At 45.5% G+C, this 19,907-nt stretch overlaps 1 protein-coding gene across 3 annotated transcripts in view; it reads left to right on the top strand.

Moving 5' to 3' along the window:
* The first annotated feature begins 12,630 nt into the window (after positions 1 to 12,630).
* Positions 12,631 to 19,907, top strand: part of LOC116951221 (E3 ubiquitin-protein ligase PDZRN3-like) — a 65,460-nt gene continuing 58,183 nt past the window's right edge. For 2 of the 3 annotated variants that reach the window (XR_012946566.1, XM_032969707.2), the window contains exon 1: positions 12,633 to 13,101. Coding sequence is in view for 2 of the 3 variants with exons in the window: in XM_032969707.2 (XP_032825598.1) it covers positions 13,033 to 13,101 (69 nt within the window). In the remaining variant the exon portion in view is untranslated. Of the gene's footprint in view, positions 13,102 to 19,907 lie in introns of all 3 variants that reach the window. The other variant, XM_032969708.2, reaches the window with a different exon arrangement.

Here is a 19,907-nt window from a genome sequence, read left to right as displayed (position 1 = left end):
GGGGGTGAAGTCATTGAGTTGGCACGTTAGTGTGGACTACAATGCATTGCTCGCTGTGTAACTTCACACAGCTACTTGATGATAAAGAACCTGCTTAAATTGTTCCTTCGCTGTGTGATAGTCCAAAATTTGTTGGACTTGTCGGACGTGAAGGAAGTCGAATCTGTTTTTTTTATTCGCGGTTATTAAAGCTCAACCTGTTCCTTTTACTGCGACAATGTAATACCAAGTCCAGAGCCCGTATCTCTTGCTGATAAAGAATGGGGCTGTGAACCGGGTGCAATAATGTATTCGATATTTCGAAGTGAGCCATCCTTCACCCAGTCCACGTGCAAAGGATACATTTTCACCTCTAAATTGACTATTTGCCACGTGCCTGTTTGTTGAATGCATGGTCTTCATCGAAGCGGTTTACTCTCTGTGAATATACAAATATTTAAAAAAAAATTGTCCAAGCGGGCTTGTGATGCCACTTTCGCATCGCAATCCTGCATTGTGCCTTCCGCAGCGGTGAGATTGATGCACGCGGATGTCTAAATGCTTGCTTTGGTCCGTCGGCAGGGTTAAGGAGAGAAGGTATGCAATCTATACATTTTCTTTGAAAGTGTAATTCGCTCCTTGCGTGCAACGTCGCCTTCAGTCGACCACGCCGGAGGACGCCACATCGCAACAGAACGTTTGAATTGTCAGATTGTGGGATTTTGAATCGTCGCATGTGGAATTCTGTGACATTAAGTAACGAAAACCTAAATTGGTGCTGCGCATCGCTGACTGGGCTGAGATAATCGACTCATTACTCAAGAACGCGGTTTGATGAAAAATGTGGTTGCCCGGAGTCGAACCCAGGGTTTTCAGCAGTGCCGGCCCAACGCTCCGACCACTGATCCACTCGGCCACCTGGAAATTTAAGCCGCAAACTGATCGCGAGTTTGACTTAACAAGCGGAACACCTCGAATCCAATTCACTGCCCTGCATTCAAATGGCCACCATCGGAGGCAGGTATTGGATTGAGGCCTCCCCAAGTTGTCACCATCCCTCACGCTCTTGGGCACCCACTCGGACAAGTTCCCCCCATTCCCCTCTGGCTGCCATTCCATCATCAGCGATGATTCCTTCTCGTGAAGCCTCCTTCACCCCCCCCCCCCCCCCCCAAAGCCGACCGTTGCGATTATATTTGACTCGCGTAGGTTGTCTCATCAGCGTCGCATGCAATGCACGGTCAGATCGATTGCAAGTTCAATCCAGTTGTGTGCGACTAGACTGGCTCGGGTCATATCTTCGGATACGCGAGAGAGGGAAGGCCGGAGTGGCGTGGGCCATGTCGAGACACACCGAAAGAGAAGTCCACTAGAATGACAAGGGTGCGCGTCGTAGCACGAGACGACATCCAGACTGGAAGGAGGAGGGAGAAGGATGAGTAGAACGTGGAAGCATCACAGGTGGGGGGGGGGGGGGCGAGGAAGGCCCAGAGAGAGGTGGCTACCGGTGGGGACCCAGCATTGTGAAGGACTCTGGGGGGCAGTGGACGTGAAAATGGCCCAGCCAGTGAGCTCTTTAACGTGCGGTGGCTTCTCTGCAATCATACCGAGACGATTCAAAAACTGCAAAGACAACCAAGGCCACAGCTGTATATTCATGCACTTCACTACATCGGTGGAATCTGTGTTTTCTTTTTTTTGGGCTGCGTGTGTGTGTGTGTGCTGCTTGAATTCCTTTAACCGAGTGAACAGAACATCCGTTGGAAATGCCCCAACGGTTTGGCTAAGTGAGCGGAACCGCGCGCATCCGTAGGCCGAGTTGTGTTGGCGCAAGGCGAAGACCTTTCATCTCTGCGAGCTTGAATGGGCTGTCGCACACTTGCCGAACGTTATAGAAGGGGGCCGGCTTCCGATCACCCTTTCGTCCATTCTTCATTGGTGAGGATACAGGACAGTGCATTCGTCTGTTTGACTTCTTTCGCACCGTACGTCGCCAAGCGTGCTAATCGGAGCTGCGGTGGAAGGACAACAAACTAAACACACACGAGCAGTTCTAAGGAGACGAGTTTTCAATCTAGACGTAAAAGTGCAAAGCTCCAGTGGCTTCCTAATATCGGGAGGAAGAACGTTCCAGACGGCCGCAGAAGGCGCATCTGAAAGCGCGCGATGCAGTGACCACGTCTTTGTTCGATGGCGAGCCAAAAGCCGCTGCGATGTCTATGCTCTTCGACGAGAAACACCTTGGCAACCGGTGTGCCGAGGTAGTTTATGTATTTAATCAATAGACACACGGACGATGAAACGCAATAATTAGCAAGCAGATAGAGGAATCAACATAAACCAATTACCTAGACGGACACATGTAGACAATGAGATGAAACAACAGACAGACGTACAGTTAAGTTAAACAATTAACAGAGAGACACACGCACACTGGCACACACACAGAACGTAAGCTCCCCCCTTAGTTAATTGGCTGAGCCAGTTGCCCCAGGTGAGTAATTAAACCCGAGCCTCGCGCTTCTGCAGTTCTAATTGAGTCACGACCTGAGGCCTGATGAACACGTGGTGATCGCGGGGAAAACGGACACACACGCTCGTGGAAATTCCACATTTCCATGACTGTACCAAGTCCGTCCATTACGACGTATCACTTCACAGAGACGTGCACACACACATATATCATCGTCGTCATTGGCAGTGATTGATCCACTGCTGGATGATTAGCCCACGTGGATTTGTCTGTTCAGTATGCTACGAAGACTGATCAAGCTCAATAATGAGTGCCGTGAAACTCAAGAGGTTGGGAAGAGAAGCGAAATTGGTTTGATTTTTTGTTTCAATTCTTAAAGGATGCAACGGCATATTATTTCAAATTGTAGTCAATTGTTAAGAGCATACATATAGCAAAGAAAATCATCGCCAACGTTTTGTCTATCGACTGCTGGGTGAAGGCCTCCTCGTAGAGTCACCATGCCACATTGTCCTGTGGTGGCACAAATTAGAACGCAGGCGTCAGGGTCGGGATCGAACCCACAACCTCCTGTATACGAGGCGAGGTAGTTAACATCTCGCCACTTGGGCACCCCAAAAATATAATTTTCTAATTCAAATTTTTTTTTAGAACTATACGACTAATTACATGCCATACCAGAGTAATATCGGTAGGAAATAATACATACACACGCAGAATTGTATATTTTCACATAATCATCCGGTAACTCAACAGCGTTCGCGAATGTGCAGGCTTCGCTCTGTTGACGAGACACTGAAAGTTCAATCCGATGCAGGTGTTGCGCGCTTAAACAAATTCTGCTGGAAAATCTGATGATGGAATTAAATAACATTTTTATTTTCACTTAAAAAAATGCAAGATATGTCTGTACATTTGCTTTGGACGCGCAAATTGGCATTACTTTCACCAAATTGTACGATGAAATCAAGGTGGTATCAAAGCGTGCGTCATTATTCAATGACTTTCACTGACCGAGCCGAAATGCATTTCAACACACACACGCATGTAGCAATAATATGTATGTAAATTTCGGCCAAGTGCGGTTTTTCGTTTGCAATATGTGAAATTTCTTCACATTCACAGAGTGTTAGGGGAGGCGCACACGATGTGTAGGGCAGTACATTACAGCTCATTCCTCATGCCAGAGGTTTAACAAATGAGACCTGTCAGCAGAGACAGCCCATTACGTTGTCGCAGCACAAGAGTCTGATTAAAGGAATCTTCTGTTGGCACCAGAGGGTGGTGGTGGTGTACAATGTGGTGGTGGTGGTGTACAATGTGGTGATGGTGTACAATGTGGTGGTGTATAATGTGGTTGTTGTGGTGGTGTACAATGTGGTGGTGGTGTACAATGTGGTGGTGGTGTACAATGTGGTGGTGGTGTACAATGTGGTGGTGGTGTAAAATGTGGTGGTGGTGTACAATGTGGTGGTGGTGTACAATGTGGTGGTGGTGTACAATGTGCTAATGGTGTACAATGTGGTGGTGTATAATGTGGTTGTGGTGGTGTACAATGTGGTGGTGGTGTACAATGTGGTGGTGGTGTACAATGTGGTGGTGGTGGTGTACAATGTGGTGGTGGTGTAAAATGTGGTGGTGGTATAAAACGTGGTGGTGGTGTATAATGTGGTGGTGGTGTAAAATGTGGTGGTGTACAATGTGGTGGTGGTGTACAATGTTGTGGTGGTGATGGTGTACAATGTGGTGGTGTACAATGTGGTGGTGGTGTACAACGTGGTGGTGGTGTAAAATGTGGTGGTGGTGTACAATGTGGTGGTGTACAATGTGGTGGTGGTGGTGTACAATGTGGTGGTGGTGTACAATGTGGTGGTGGTGTACAATGTGGTGGTGGTGTACAATGTGGTGGTGGTGGTGGTGTACAATGTGGTGGTGGTGGTGGTGATGGTGTTGGTGTTGTACAATGTGGTGGTGGTGATGGTGGTAGTGGTGGTGTACAATGTGGCATCGGTTTTGGTCGCAAATTCGAGCAACGAGTTTGTTCGCAAAATCTGCGATGTTCATCGGAATGACGACGACAAAGACGATCCACTCGTGCCGCTATCTATTTTCCAGCCAGATACTTTTAATTCTCCTCTTCCTATCGCGTCCCTCACTCGCTCCTCCCATCGTTTCCTCTCTCCGTCTCTATCCTCCTTGTTTTCCTCCTACATCACACCTTGGGGCTGTGTGTGTGGGCGTGGGGGCACGTATAGTGTTGTGTCTCGTGCGTGTTATCCTGGTCGCCTCAACACCTCGTGGTCCGTATCCCGTTTTAGCCTTTGAAAAATGAAAATACGGCACAAATGTCACAACAAGCCGGCGTAAAAATGGCATTGATTGTGGCGTCGGAAAGCGGTGAAGAAATGCTGCACATATCGTGGAGGAAGATTTAAATGATTTGTCGTGGCTCTGTGACTGTGCGCTTGACAAAGCTCACCATCGCTCACGGCAGATTTATGCGGAATATTCCTACATATATATAGAGCACCTAATTATCTCCAAATGTGTGCGTTGCACCAATTGCTGCATTAATATGAAATATTTTGAACGTAATGTACGAAACGTTTACTGTATTAACGGGGGGGGGGGGGGGGAGCATATTTGTACACATCCTAGATTGTTTAATGGGGATTCAATTACCACAATTTCAAATGACTCGGAAGAAAACCGTTTCAACATTCTGACTCTCATGCATCCTCGACTTCCCGTGAAACAGGAGAACACGAACTCAACTAAATTCTTAATAGGGCAGCACGTGTCGGCGAGAATGAGAGTTAACAGCAATACATCGCACCGAAGCACAGGCCCAATGCGATAAGTAAGCTAAAAACAAAAACCGCCATCCTTTTTTTCGACGTAGAATTGCAATGTATAACGACTTATTGTTAGTAGCTCAGCTGATTGGAGAGTATATTGAGTTTATTGATAACATTGATCTATTTTAGTTTTTTATCAGTTTACTATATGGTATTCATTATATAGTGTAGTGTATACCCAGTTACTTTATGTTAATAGCCCAACTTATTGAAGAATATATTGAGTACGTTTATTATATTGATGTAGTTTATACTTAGTTATTTCACATCGGCTTATTGCATGATAGTTGGATAGTTGCATTTATTTAGCGTCAATATACTAAATGCCTCTGTTGATATGTAAACTTTGACTTTAACATAGCTATTTCCGTGACCAGTCACATGCTAATCCCTCACATTAACACCATGCTAATCTCCCAGTTACATGCTAATTTCTGACTTTAACACCCTGCTAATCCAACACTTAACACAGCTATTTCAATGCTAAATTATTATGTTGATATGTAAACTCCTTTGTCAAGGCGCTCTGCTCCTCCCACCCAGCTTAAAATACGCTGCCAAGCTTAGCAGTGTTCATTGAAGCGCTGTCACCCCGACGGTTCTGTTCCTTCCAGTGAAGAAGGCTACTTGTGTTGTGGCCGAAAAGTCGTGAGAATTTTATTTTTTAATGTTTTATTTTTATTATTTTATTTCCATTCTACGTGACTTTGCCGAAAGAACCAAGAAGATGAATCCCTGCAGTCACGAAAGCTTTAAATCGAAACAAAGCTTATTGTTGCTGTCGTTGGTATGACTTTGCAATGCGAACTCACGTGTGTTAACACGCTTAAAGGCAATCTAGCATAGCGCATCTGAAGATATGACATTGCTCATGATAAAGGGCTTTGGTTAGATTGCGTAAGTATAAATGTGTCGTAACCCTCCACCACCCGACGCAGTAAGTGAGGTTTGTCACATAAACAACGCGCCAATTGGTGACCACTTCAGCCCACAGGTTGTGTTGGAGAGAAAATCCGCAACATTTACAATTTGAGTAGTACGACGTTTCGCTGGTAATTGCATCCCAGCATCATCGGGCGATTTGCCAGAACAACAGTGCTGGATGTAATTACCAGCGACACGTCGTACTGCTGAAATTGTAAATGTTGTGGATTTTCTCTCCAACACACCGGCGGGTTGAAGTAGTAACTAATTGGCGCGTTGGTTACGTGACAAACCTTACTGGTTGTGTCGGGTGGTGGAGGGTGACGACACATTTATAGTTACGTGATCTAACCCACAAACCCTAATTATGAAAAATATTGGACGCGAAAGCCTAAATATTGCATTGCATTACAGATGTTTAGAAAAATACTCATGAACATTATTAAAAAAATCGCGTGATTAATCTCACCGAGCGTAATAATAACAATATGTGCGTGTGATTAAATATACAACTTTTTTACAGTAAAAAAAAAACAAATAACACGTATATTCGCATGTTCGATGTTATCAAGGCTAAGCAGGTTTGCTGTACCACCTCACCCAGATGCATCAGTAATTGACTTGCGATGCTGCCTCTCGCCGATATCTCAATTGCTATATATGTGTGGCTTCTCGTGCACACGCTGGCTTAATCTCTGCGTAATCCATCAACTCCATCTCCCAAGTGGCTGATTGCAAGTTGGGGCTCGTGGGTAGCCTCAGGGTGAGAAGAACGTACAGAGTGAGCGACCTTAACACAACGGTGAACGCAATACATTATATAGGTAGTCTAACCGTTATTAATTTAACGGTTACTCAACCATATTCTTGGTTTTTTCGGTAAAATCACGTAGAATGGGAACAATAAAATAATAAAAATAAAACAAAAAAATTATCACGACGTTTCGATTGCAACACAAGCAATCATCAGCAGGTGTGAAACCCACAGCAAGAAAATTTGAAAAAAGTGGCGTTTTTTTTTCTTTTTAACGTTAGCACCACGGACAGCAACTGGCGGTTGTTCAGCCGGACGAGTCCATCTGTGCTCGGAGCGGAGGATGGGGGAGACCCTCAGCCAACATGGAATAGAAAGCCAGGTGCTCATGGAGACGGGGGTCTCTCGATAGCTCTCGCGAGTGGGGGCCCCTTCCGTCAGCAGGCGTTGGAGTGAGCAATTGCGGGGCTTGACCTTTGACTTCACTATAATTTTTAAACACCAGAATTCCGGCGGCCTTGTTCTAGCTCCCTGCGGAACACTTCTCGGCGCTTGGCGTTCGCCCGTCGCCCTCACTGATGTCCTCTCCCCCCCACCTTCTCCCCCAATGTGTGCAGATCCTACTGACTCTATTGTGTGTCGGGTGTGTAGCTATATAGGGGCCGTCCATAAATGACGTCACGCGATTTTGGACGATTCCCCCCCCCCCCACCTTCGTCACACGACGTCACAAAAAGTTAGACCCCCCTAAAATATGACGTCACAAAGCTCTGCCCCCCCCAAAAAAAAATGCTTCACATCGCTTTAAACTATTGTCATTGTAGTGCGTATTTAATGTGGCGCTGCACTCTGATGTTGTAGGAGAAAACATTTATTAAAAAGTATATTTTATTAAGTAGAACGTGTTGTCTATATTTATTTATGGTTGCGCATTTTGATGTGACGTCACATTTCTCAACCCCCCCCCCCCTCGTCACACATCGTCACACATGTCTGACCCCCCCCCCCCTAGGTGCGTGACGTCACTTATGGACGGCCCCATATCCCTACAAAAGAAATGTCTTTCTTTGGGGGGGGGGGGTGCATTAGTTTTGGGTGGGGGATTGACAATTGTTGAAAACCTGTTCATCAACCTTTTTACCCCACTTCTGGGGGTGAGTAGGTGGGGGGGGGAGGGGGTCCACTTTTATAGCTTTTTGATTCAGGCCCTCTGAAAGGCTGCTATAATTTAGTTGACGAACAGACGGAACGCCGGGCTTTTATTAACAGATGCGCTGACCGTGTCCACGATTCTCATCCGTTCAATGACAAGGGACTACTTTCATCTCTTATGTATTTGTTTTTTTTTACGATTTGCTTACGTTTCCTACACTTTGCACTCCTATCGTGTTGTTGGTTTTTGTACTGTTTGTTGCTATTATGATTCTGGATAACTGATTAAATTGCTTGCAATTCCCTCTCTCTATCGTCGCCTTATCCCAACATGAACCGTCATGCGCTCTCTGCGACGGGCTCAATGTTTTCCCCCTTCAACGGCTTGCAGTTGACAGGCGAGGTGGTTGGTTCCTTCCGTTAAACCATTCCGTCCACTCTTCAAGTCATAGCATGCTATCGTGCGTGTAAGTGTGATCAAGTTACCGCTTGGTCGACTGACAAAAAAAAAACCCACATTTCAATAAGTCGCAAGTATTAAGATGTAAGGTTGGCGCGTGGTTTTTGAAACGAGCCAATAATGAGCAGGTTTGATGTGCGGCCAAACTACGTAACTGATGCTAAGAGGTACAATTATTGCTAACTTCGCACACTTTGCAAATGCGCTGAGAAGGTATCAAAATGCAAATATCTATCGAAGGAAAAAGTCATCATTTGGTCGCATATTTCCATTGTCTGGGTAATGTTTGCGGAACAAGAAAAGGTTTTTGTTTTGCCCTGACGTAATTACCCAGTATTGTGATAAAGGAAGACAGGTGTGTCAAATGTCTTGACTTAAAGCTTTCGTGACTGCCGGAATTCATATTCTTTGGGTCTTTCGGTAAAGCCACGAAGATAGAATAATAAACATCACGACGTTTCGATCGCAACACAAGCAATCGTCAGTTATGACTTAACCTAAGTTAATAACGTCCTTCCAATGATTGCTCAGTTTGTACACATCTTCTCGGTTGAAATTGTGTCTGTGTCTATATATCTGGATGCCTTAACTGGCTGTGATGTTTGGTAGTTATTTTCGACTATCTGGTGTAACATTAACAGGTCAAATGTCTTTACATTCACAGGTTAAATGTCTTTACATTAACAGGTTAAATGTCTCACTGACACAGCCACCGTTGCTCGTTTTCCTCGATGTTGCGGTGGCTGAACGATCTTACATTGACATGCTAATCTCTCACAATACAGTGGCCACCTCCGCAGCTTCGTCCTGGTGGAGGTAGCTCAGCTCTCCGATCTTACATTGACATGCAAATTTCCTCACTAGCCACGCCCACTTCCCTTATGACCCTTGGGCTATAATTCTAGATTTGAAGCTTTCGTGACTGCAAGGATTCATACTCTTTGGTTTTATTCGGTAAAGTCACGTAGGTAAAATATAATAAAATAAAACAATTAAATCACGACGTTTCGGAGGCAACACAAGCTTCCGTCTTCAGGTGGAATAGTCACAGCAGAAAATCTGTGTGTAAAGTACACAGCTCTGAGCTGTACTTTACACAGATTTGTGTTGCCTCCGAAATGTCGTGATTTAATTGTTTTCTTTTATTTTACCTACGTGACTTTACCGAATAAAACCAAAGAGCATGAATCCTTGGGCTATACCCATCTCAAGCCTTGACAACATCCTGCCTCAGCAGCTCTCTTGCTATTTGTTTTCACCTGATGATGATTGATTGTGTTGCGATCGAAACGTCGTGATATTTCGTATTATTGTTTTTTTTTTATCTACGTGGCTTTAGCGAAAAACCCAAAGAATATGTGGCAAATATATTCTGTTAACTCGATTTCCTTTTCGTTTTTGCAAAGCATAGTGTCAGCATCAGCACGTGCCACGAGTACGTGACGTGTGTTGTCGAATATCAAAGCAACGACAACGACAGCAACACCAATTCGTGACTTGAAATGAAGCGACAAAGACACGCGCAGCACGCGTGAACATTTATTTAAAACTCGGGACGTCTGCGCTACACGCTCTGCGGAATGAACCGTGGACAAGCCGCCAACGCGAGCGGCGATTCTTCACGGCCGTGCTTCTTGCTTCCAGCAACAAAGGGATTCTAACACGCCGTGCTTCTTGCTTCCAGCAACAAGGGGATTCTTCACGGCCGTGCTTCTTGCTTCCAGCAACAAGGGGATTCTTCACGGCCGTGCTTCTTGCTTCCAGCAACAAGGGGATTCTTCACGGCCGTGCTTCTTGCTTCCAGCAACAAGGGGATTCTAACACGCCGTGCTTCTTGCTTCCAGCAACAAGGGGATTCTTCACGGCCGTGCTTCTTGCTTCCAGCAACAAGGGGATTCTTCACGGCCGTGCTTCTTGCTTCCAGCAACAAGGGGATTCTTCACGGCCGTGCTTCTTGCTTCCAGCAACAAGGGGATTCTTCACGGCCGTGCTTCTTGCTTCCAGCAACAAGGGGATTCTAACACGCCGTGCTTCTTGCTTCCAGCAACAAGGGGATTCTTCACGGCCGTGCTTCTTGCTTCGAGCAACAAGGGGATGCTAACACGCCGTGCTTCTTGCTTCGAGCAACAAGGGGATTCTTCACGGCCGTGCTTCTTGCTTCGAGCAACAAGGGGATTCTTCACGGCCGTGCTTCTTGCTTCGAGCAACAAGGGGATGCTAACACGCCGTGCTTCTTGCTTCGAGCAACAAGGGGATTCTTCACGGCCGTGCTTCTTGCTTCCAGCAACAAGGGGATTCTTCCACGCCGTGCTTCTTGCTTCTAGCAACAAGGGGATTCTTCCACGCCGTGCTTCTTGCTTCCAGCAACAAGGGAATTCTTCACGGCCGTGCTTCTTGCTTCCAGCAACAAGGGGATTCTTCACGGCCGTGCGTTCTTGCTTCCAGCAACAAGGGGATTCATCCACACCGTGCTTCTTGCTTCCAGCAACAAGGGGATTCTTCCACGCCGTGCTTCTTGCTTCCAGCAACAAGGAGATTCTTCACGGCCGTGCTTCTTGCTTCCAGCAACAAGGGGATTCTTCACGGCCGTGCTTCTTGCTTCCAGCAACAAGGGGATTCTTCACGGCCGTGCTTCTTGCTTCCAGCAACAAGGGGATTCTTCACGGCCGTGCTTCTTGCTTCCAGCAACAAGGGGATTCTTCACGGCCGTGCTTCTTGCTTCCAGCAACAAGGGGATTCTTCACGGCCGTGCTTCTTGCTTCCAGCAACAAGGGGATTCTTCCACGCCGTGCTTCTTGCTTCCAGCAACAAGGGGATTCTTCACGGCCGTGCTTCTTGCTTCCAGCAACAAGGGGATTCTTCACGGCCGTGCTTCTTGCTTCCAGCAACAAGGGGATTCTTCACGGCCGTGCTTCTTGCTTCCAGCAACAAGGGGATTCATCCACACCGTGCTTCTTGCTTCCAGCAACAAGGGGATTCTTCCACGCTGTGCTTCTTGCTTCCAGCAACAAGGGGATTCTTCACGGCCGTGCTTCTTGCTTCCAGCAACAAGGGGATTCTTCACGGCCGTGCTTCTTGCTTCCAGCAACAAGGGGATTCTTCACGGCCGTGCTTCTTGCTTCCAGCAACAAGGGGATTCTTCACGGCCGTGCTTCTTGCTTCCAGCAACAAGGGGATTCTTCACGGCCGTGCTTCTTGCTTCCAGCAACAAGGGGATTCTTCACGGCCGTGCTTCTTGCTTCCAGCAACAAGGGGATTCTTCCACGCCGTGCTTCTTGCTTCCAGCAACAAGGGGATTCTTCACGGCCGTGCTTCTTGCTTCCAGCAACAAGGGGATTCTTCACGGCCGTGCTTCTTGCTTCCAGCAACAAGGGGATTCTTCACGGCCGTGCTTCTTGCTTGCAGCAACAAGGGGATTCTTCACGGCCGTGCTTCTTGCTTGCAGCAACAAGGGGATTCTTCACGGCCGTGCTTCTTGCTTCCAGCAACAAGGGGGGGGTGGGGGGGTGTATCTCCTCTCCACGCCGGCTCCTTGCACGCCGCAACGCATCCTCGCTGTAATTAGTGCATATTCATCTATCACAGCTGCCAATTTACAGAATCCCCGTGGCAGGCATCATGAATAGTCAATGAGGGCCCTCATCGCTATGCTTGAGGCGGAGTCTATATATATATTTTTTAAGCAAGCGTCGGCATGAAAACCCGCATCGGCGTCTGACGGCGCGAAATCTTGGGGCGGGTGCGTGCCACGTGCCCTCCCCACGTGCGCGTGCGTGCTTACGTGCGCGCGTGAGTGTGTGCGGTGTGTGTGTGTGTATGTGCCGCGTGTGTGTGCTGCGTGTGTGTTTGCCGTGTGTGTGTGCCGCGTGTGTGTGTGCGTGCCCCGTGCCCTCCCCACGTGCGCGTGCGTGCCGCGAGCCCTCCCCACGTGCGCGTGCGTGCCGCGAGCCCTTCCCACGTGCGCGTGCGTGCCGCGTGCCCTTCCCACGCGCGCGTGCGTGCGCGAGTCACGCAGCTGCATCCTCAGGCGGCAGGGCGGACGAGAGAAGGGGGAGGGCGGGGGGGGAGGTAATGGTGAAGGACAGCGATTGGAAGAAGGCAACCTGCTGCTGAGCCCTGGCTTTGCCCTTCTGACGATCGAGTGTGCGGGAATGCGTCCGAAAGCGCCGCTCTGACTGCGGCAGGAACATTGTTGTCGGCGGGCGACGAGGCAACCCTATTTATTTATTTATTTACCTCCCCCCCCCCCCTCCCGCACCCAAAGAAAAGGAAAAAAAATATCTTGCTAGCCCGGTTTTTTTTTTAAATATATCTTTAATTCCAATTTACTTAGATGTGGAAATATACATTTTCGTTGCTGCTGTTAATGTCGTGTCTATAGCCCTGCGCGAAGGGTCTCTCTCTAATTGCGACACTTCAACTGAGACCAAACATGGGATGCAATCTCTGCGGTTCACAGAAGCAGGATGAAAACTATAATTTGCTGTATGAAGTTTGCAAGGTAAGGCAATGCACGCTGTACATTTGTTTTGAATTCCTCTTGTCGGCATGCGGCTGTTACATTTGCAGCCGTGTTTATCACGTGTCTGAATGCGTGTTTGCTTGCCTTCGTATATTTTCATTCGTCTCAAGCAATCGCTGGATTCCAAAATGCATTCTCTGTCACCATGGAATTATCTGATGTTTCCATGACCCATGAGCATCGCGTTGCTAAGGGATTCGTATTCAATAATAAAATTTAAAAAAATCCAGCGTCGTTGCTTAGCAATGTGTGCATCTCACTCGGTACTTGAAAACAAGGAGAAATGAAAAGGCTGTATGCAATCGGTTTTGTTGTTGTTCATTTACAATCAGCAGATTTGGTTTGGTTTTCAACGATGACCTTGATATGCTTTTGAGATAGTGTTGCACTCTGCATTACAAAACAAAAAAAAATTGCTTTGAAGGAAGTTTAATTGCAATATAACACCCACGCTTTAATCTTTTACAAGGTGATCTGTAAAATGAACACTTTTTTTACGTAGCGGAAATTGTCCTTTAATTAACAAACACTCAGTAAATGTTAGGTAGGATAATTGTATATAAATGTAATCATACACTTCAGTATCGACACACACTGTAGTGGGATCTAAGAAAATACAGAATAAGCCCAAGGGTAATGCATTAATCATATCATAGTAATGTGAAAAATAGAAATACTGAATGAAAAAAAGGAATCTTGAAAATGAACACAATGTTTGTCTTTATTCGTGGATGATTGCACAAAAATAACAATTTACCATCAGTGCATGATTAAAACACCGATTAGGACATTGGGTCGTTGTCGCGAGTAAAATACACAGTTAATCACTCGAGGTAATGTTTTCCTCTTCGAAAAATCAGTTCAAACGAAACAGAGGCAATTTAGGGGCCTGCAATTGGATCTATAAATTCGAAATTCCCTGCAGAAGCCCAAAATTAATTTTATTTTCTACATTGATTTTCTAGCTGTGAACAAAGAATTGTGCGGAGCAATTGTAGTCCCCTTGTAGAACATGTCCTTGTAGAAGCTGTACAAGCACTTACACACTCAGTACATGCATCCCACGAACCAAATCATTAATTAATCGCATATTAAATATCCTGCCCAGCAATATACTGTTCAATGACTCGCACAGGGATGGTAAAAATGATGCTCTGATCGTTCAGTGGACAGCAGCACTCACGATTTACTGCTTTAATGCCACGGTCTAAATTGCTGATTTGGAGTTTTTTTAGGTGCCTTGGCCGCACACTTAATTTTGTTCGTCGGTTATCAGAAGGTGCAACGCTTAATGTGCCATCTTTATCAAACGCTGCATAATTACACGAGCATCAACAACTATTTGGGACCAGGAGACACATAGCAGCATTGCAATCTCTACAAATAGAAGAAGTATAATCCCAGCGCTCAACCAAAAATAAAATCTAGCCAAGGCAGCATGCTGCCTCCATAAATTTCAGCAATGTTAAGTATATTTTTTAAAGTAAATACGCCATTAAATGGGGGAAGGAGGAGGGGGGAGGGATATAAATAAATGACATGTTGGTGAACAAGCAGCAAATTGCATTTTTTTATTATTAAAGTGCAGTGCATCTATGCCCAGATACTTTCCTTGTTTATTAAATTGTTTTATTTAACACTTGAGGTCACATAATTGACACAGACACTGATACAGGTCCTTTTATAAAAGGGCAACAGTTCACTTCTCAGCTGGCAGTTTTAATAATCCCCAAAAATATATATCTCATACATAATATATAACAGCTCGCAAAAAATGTGAGTGATTTTTTTATCTCAAAATTGAGCCAAATGTTCAATCAACTGGCGTGCTTTAATTAATCAGGTGAGAGTCCACTGAGACTCATTATTTCTTTTGCCAGGGAGATCCATGTCTCCAGTTGGCCGTTGTTAAGCGTTTAAAATTCAACTGGGCTTCATTTGCAACATTGCACTTTAGGCTATAGCAGACACACGCACACGTTGACCCACTGATTGCAAATGCGTTGATGGAAGTCACCAATTCCTCACGGTTTTTTGTTGTTGTTGCCAGAGCGGCAGATGTCGTCGGTGGTAAATATAGAGGGAATTGGAAACAAGGCAGCCGACAGGGTTGAAATGGGTTCATCGCTCGCAGACAACCTCTTGCAGAAGCACAGCGTTGGGTGGGGGGGGAGGTGGGAAAAGTGGAGGAGGCACATTGAGAGGCTTCGATTGAAGCAGCCCTCCTCGGGAGAGGCGGGGGCGATCTAAAATTAGCGTCGCGCACCTCTGCACGCCGCAAAAAAATCATCCCGTCGTTGCAAGGCATTGCTTCGAAGTGCATTGTCGCATTACGGAGAAAGCCATTTATGTTAATCTGTCAGTACATATCTTCCTATGGGAAACACCATCTGTTTGACCCCCCCCCAGAATCGTACCGTAGTTGCGTGACCAATTTGGAGAGGCACACCTGGGAGAGGTGGGTTGTGGCTGATCTCCGAAATTGAGGCGCATGTCTCCCCAGTGGTCTTATTGGAGATGGCAGTCTATTGTCCTCGCGAGCTTTGCCAAGACTACCCCGGCCAGCCAGCTGCTGCGTGTACAGGACAGGTTGCTCTGGGATTGATTCGGGAGAGCATACGGAGGAATGTGAATGATTACACGAACGGACACTGAAACTGTATTGGCCACTGGCATAATTTCCACTCCCTGTCCGTGACCGAGCCACTTGGAATTGTAGGTCGAGACAAAATGAAGCTGCACATTTAGCCTGCGTGAAAGAAAAAAAAACTGCAGGTTATGCACGATTGTCCTTTGTCATTTATACACCAGCAAGCGTTGGCTAAAATAGCGTATTAGTACCACCCAGGGTGCCAAACGCTAACGTTTGGCACCCTGGGTGGTAGCTTTCATGATAAAATAAATGAACTGCAGTATGTTTGAAAGACACAGTTGTTTTTGGAGGGGAATGGAGGGGAAAACCCAATGTGATACTAACATCTACGGAATATGCCAATAAATAGGAATCATGTCTACAGCACAAACAGTGCACTGCCCATGGTGGGCACGAGTAGCATTTGCCAACCCAGGTGGTACTGACATATCCCCGAGGCTCGTGGGCTATTGCAGGCAGAAACGATACGATACACCTCGGTATCGATTGATTTGTGGGCACAGTGCACGTTATCATGTTGTTCTTGCGACAGAGGTTAAAGCAGCATATTAATAAACGGTCCGCTGGAATAATGGATCAATCGGTGTGATGCACAGCCTTCGACACCGTTAACTAAATTGTTAATGGAGCATGGCACTCTTCATTTCACTGTCATTTTGACATTCAATCGAGCAAGCAACAAAAATCAGCCCTGTGTTGGGAATTTGTGCCCAGCAGATGCACGGGTTACTTAAAATTCCAAACATTTCTTTCGTGAAACATGAAAGGGAGACTTTGCTATTTTTCAATTAGACTTTGCTTGCTTTTTTTGTATACAAATAATTAGTGTCTTGTGTGTGATGCAGCTTGGTTATTCCTCCAGAGAGGACTTCTTCAGTTAAATGATAAACAGGCGTGGTTTATACTTGCCCAGGGTATAAAGTGTATTGTGCGTGGAAATTATAAACACAAGAAAAAAATCACATGTATACACAGAAGACGTGGCCATCTGTGTATTTTTGGGGTAGTAATTATTCTTTGTGTAGTTGGTGAGAAAATAATGTAATAATTGGACTTACCCATTTCATTTTGAGTTATTTTAAAATCGTAATCCATTGAAGCGTGAAAGCCAGGTTTCCACATGTCACATATGTCAGTTTTAGTATAAATAACATGTACATGATTGGCTCCAGAAACTACAAATATCACGTACATTTGTAAGCTCCAAATTCAGATATGTAATTTATATATATACAAACTCATCATCTTTAAATTTATATAACAATATCGTTATTGTTAATAATTACATATGCATTCCATTATTTGAAACATTCTACATTGTTGTCCTTGAGTGGATTTGTATTATCATATTATCTCGTCTCTCAATTAACACATCTTTTTAAAACCTGAAATAAAATAGCGTCCAGTAATATTACTTATGGGTACTTCAATTACAATGTTATTTGCATGTGACTCAAAGTGTATGTACACAGGTGAATTAATATATTCAACAATTCAAAATGCACACACTCAGCCTGGCCGAGCAGACTTCCACTTGGGATTTTAGATGACACAAGTGAAGCCCTGTCCAATGCACATAACTCATGTACAATAAATTAATAAAATAAGCGAATTATATGCCTCCGACCAATATTTGTCTGTTTCCGTAAAAACATTTTTTTTTACACAACCCATCAGCCAGGAACATTCCCGGAGTGTGTTTATTCAGCATCATTGGCTTAAGCAAGCTTGCCATTGAGACGATGAATTGTCAAAACCAGCCCAGTGTGTTCTTGCATTCAACAACAACAAAAAACTGCCAGATGAGTGAACTGCCAGCAGATATGCAAGGACTTTCTCCATTAGATAACGGTCCTAGTTCGACGTAAAACTAGATTCTACCTATCACAAAATTATCATGAACATGTACAATAGGGGAACTCTCATTCAAAGAAAGAGACTTTGAGCACGAGGTCAAAAGTTCGAAGTGATGAAACTGGGCTGAGTGAGAGATCGTGCAGCGGCGAGCGCATTGGCGCCCCGAGTTCAATTCTCAATCATGGTTAATGTGTGCATGTATACGTTGTGTATGTATGTTGTGGGAGCATACATACAGCAGTAACTCGAGTTTGATTCCCGCTCACGGCCAACATCAGTGACGGTTATCTGAAACGTTCCTGGGCCTCCCCTGGGTTGGGTCAGCGCCAGTAGAGAGAGATAAAGGCAACTGAGCGTGGTGCTGGCCACTCACCCCCTCGTGTGCTGTGTCGGCTTTCATAGGTGCTCGCTAACAGCACTTGCCCCAACAGTCTTGTAAGGCTACACGGGGGACCTGTGTCTTCATTGTATTTATGGTATTTACGTTAACCTTATTTTGCACCGTATCGGAGGTGCAATATATCTGAACGCACCGTATCGGAGGTGCGAGATATCCGAACGATTCCCGAGCCCTCTGAGCTTCACTCACCCCACCCTAGCAGGGCAGTGCAGCATGGTTAAACATCCCCCAAGACCACAGCGTTCAGAAATACCATAATCCAGAAATCGGTTCATAAATGGATATATATTATTATTTTAAAAGAGTGTGACTGTAATTGACCCATGTAATGTATCGATTTGTTTTTTTGTATTATTCTTTACTTTAAAGCAACAATCAAGAGCAGGACAATCAAAACCGATCATTGTCCGAAATGAGTGTAGCCAGTTTGCTCGTGTGGACTCACCCACCTTGAGATCTGTGAAAAAGAGCTTCATAGCTCGTCCGATTCCTCCAGTATGAATATTTCTCTAGTACGAATATTCCTCTAGTATGAAGATTCCTCCAGTATGAAGATTCCTCCAGTATGAAGATGCCTCCAGTATGAATACATATTTTCGATTTCCATTCTGAAATGAGTCGACTAAAATAGGCTAAGCGTTGAGAGAGAGAAAGGGTTTTTTTTTTTCTCGAATGCTTGCCCAGGGAGCACAGACAGCACAGTCTATTGACGGCATTACGATGGCAAGACTCACAGGGGCTTAAACCCTATGTCAAAAAAAACTATGAGAATGACAGTGACCTGAGTGTGACCCTCTCTTAGCACGGATCACCCACCTGTTACTAAGGAGAGAGATTTTGCTCGGATTTCTCTCGTGCAAGCTTCCCATGAAAGTGTAACGGTTGGGTGCTTTTAGACCCACTACTAACTGCCCCGGGGCTTCATATATTCGTACGCACACATGTGGTTAGCACACTGGACTTGCATTCCAGAGGTACGCTTGTTTGATTTGATCTCCTGCTATGGCAGTTCAAAATATTGAGACGTTTTTTTTTTAATCCTCATGCCTCTGTCCATCCAACAGTATATAAAAACGACGACACCACAGCTGGTGGCTTGTTGTGGGGTAAAATGTGGCCACTCCCAACCCATTTCGGGTGCCATGGTGGCGAAATGTTAACTACCTCACCTCGTATACAGGAGGTTGTGGGTTCGATCCCGACCCTGACGCCTGTATAATTGGAGTTTACATGTCCTACCTGTGTTCGCGTGATTTTTTTCTCCGGATCCTTCGGCTTTTCCCTCCACATTTAGAAACATGCATTCAGAGTATTTGCCTGTGAAACATTTGCCCGCGATACGCCACTTGAGTTGAGCTATCATTTGGGGCCAGGTCGCTTCCGAAAGAAGAGGAAGCATAGCTCGGTAGGCCTTGCCCTGGTAAAATAAACATAGTTTAGTTAGTTTATCGCAAGATGTCTGGCCAGCAGGAAGGATTAGGCCAAATACAGGACCCACCTAGAGGGGGGACTCTCTTGAGCTCGCTGTCGTGGATGCTCTTCCACCAGCAGGGATCTCAGCAAGAAATTGCAGGGCTGCATCTTTACCTTTGTATCCAGGAAAGCCGGGGCTGGGTTAAGATTTGTTCATGGAGATCCCTGGCTGTGGACGTTTGTCCGCTGGATTTTGTCGGGGAATATTTTGATCGTATTTTGATTGCATAGGGGTGCCGTGGTGGCGAGATGTTAATCGCCTTTGTTAATTACCACTTTTTTCTGGCAACAAAACAGTTGTGTTAAGATGTTAAAACACCATGCTGAACCCTTTTACAAGGAATCACGTCTGCATTAACCACAATGCTTGTGGTCAGAATGCAAACAAAAACACACACTCTG

The sequence above is a fragment of the Petromyzon marinus genome, chromosome 42 (assembly GCF_048934315.1).
Source record: "Petromyzon marinus isolate PM22_M1 ecotype Great Lakes invasive population chromosome 42, UKy_Petmar_22M1.pri1.0, whole genome shotgun sequence".
NCBI classification, from domain to species: Eukaryota; Metazoa; Chordata; class Hyperoartia; order Petromyzontiformes; family Petromyzontidae; genus Petromyzon; species Petromyzon marinus.
The sequence above is the reverse complement of the archived record's forward strand: the minus strand, read 5'-3'. Positions and strand labels throughout refer to the sequence as shown.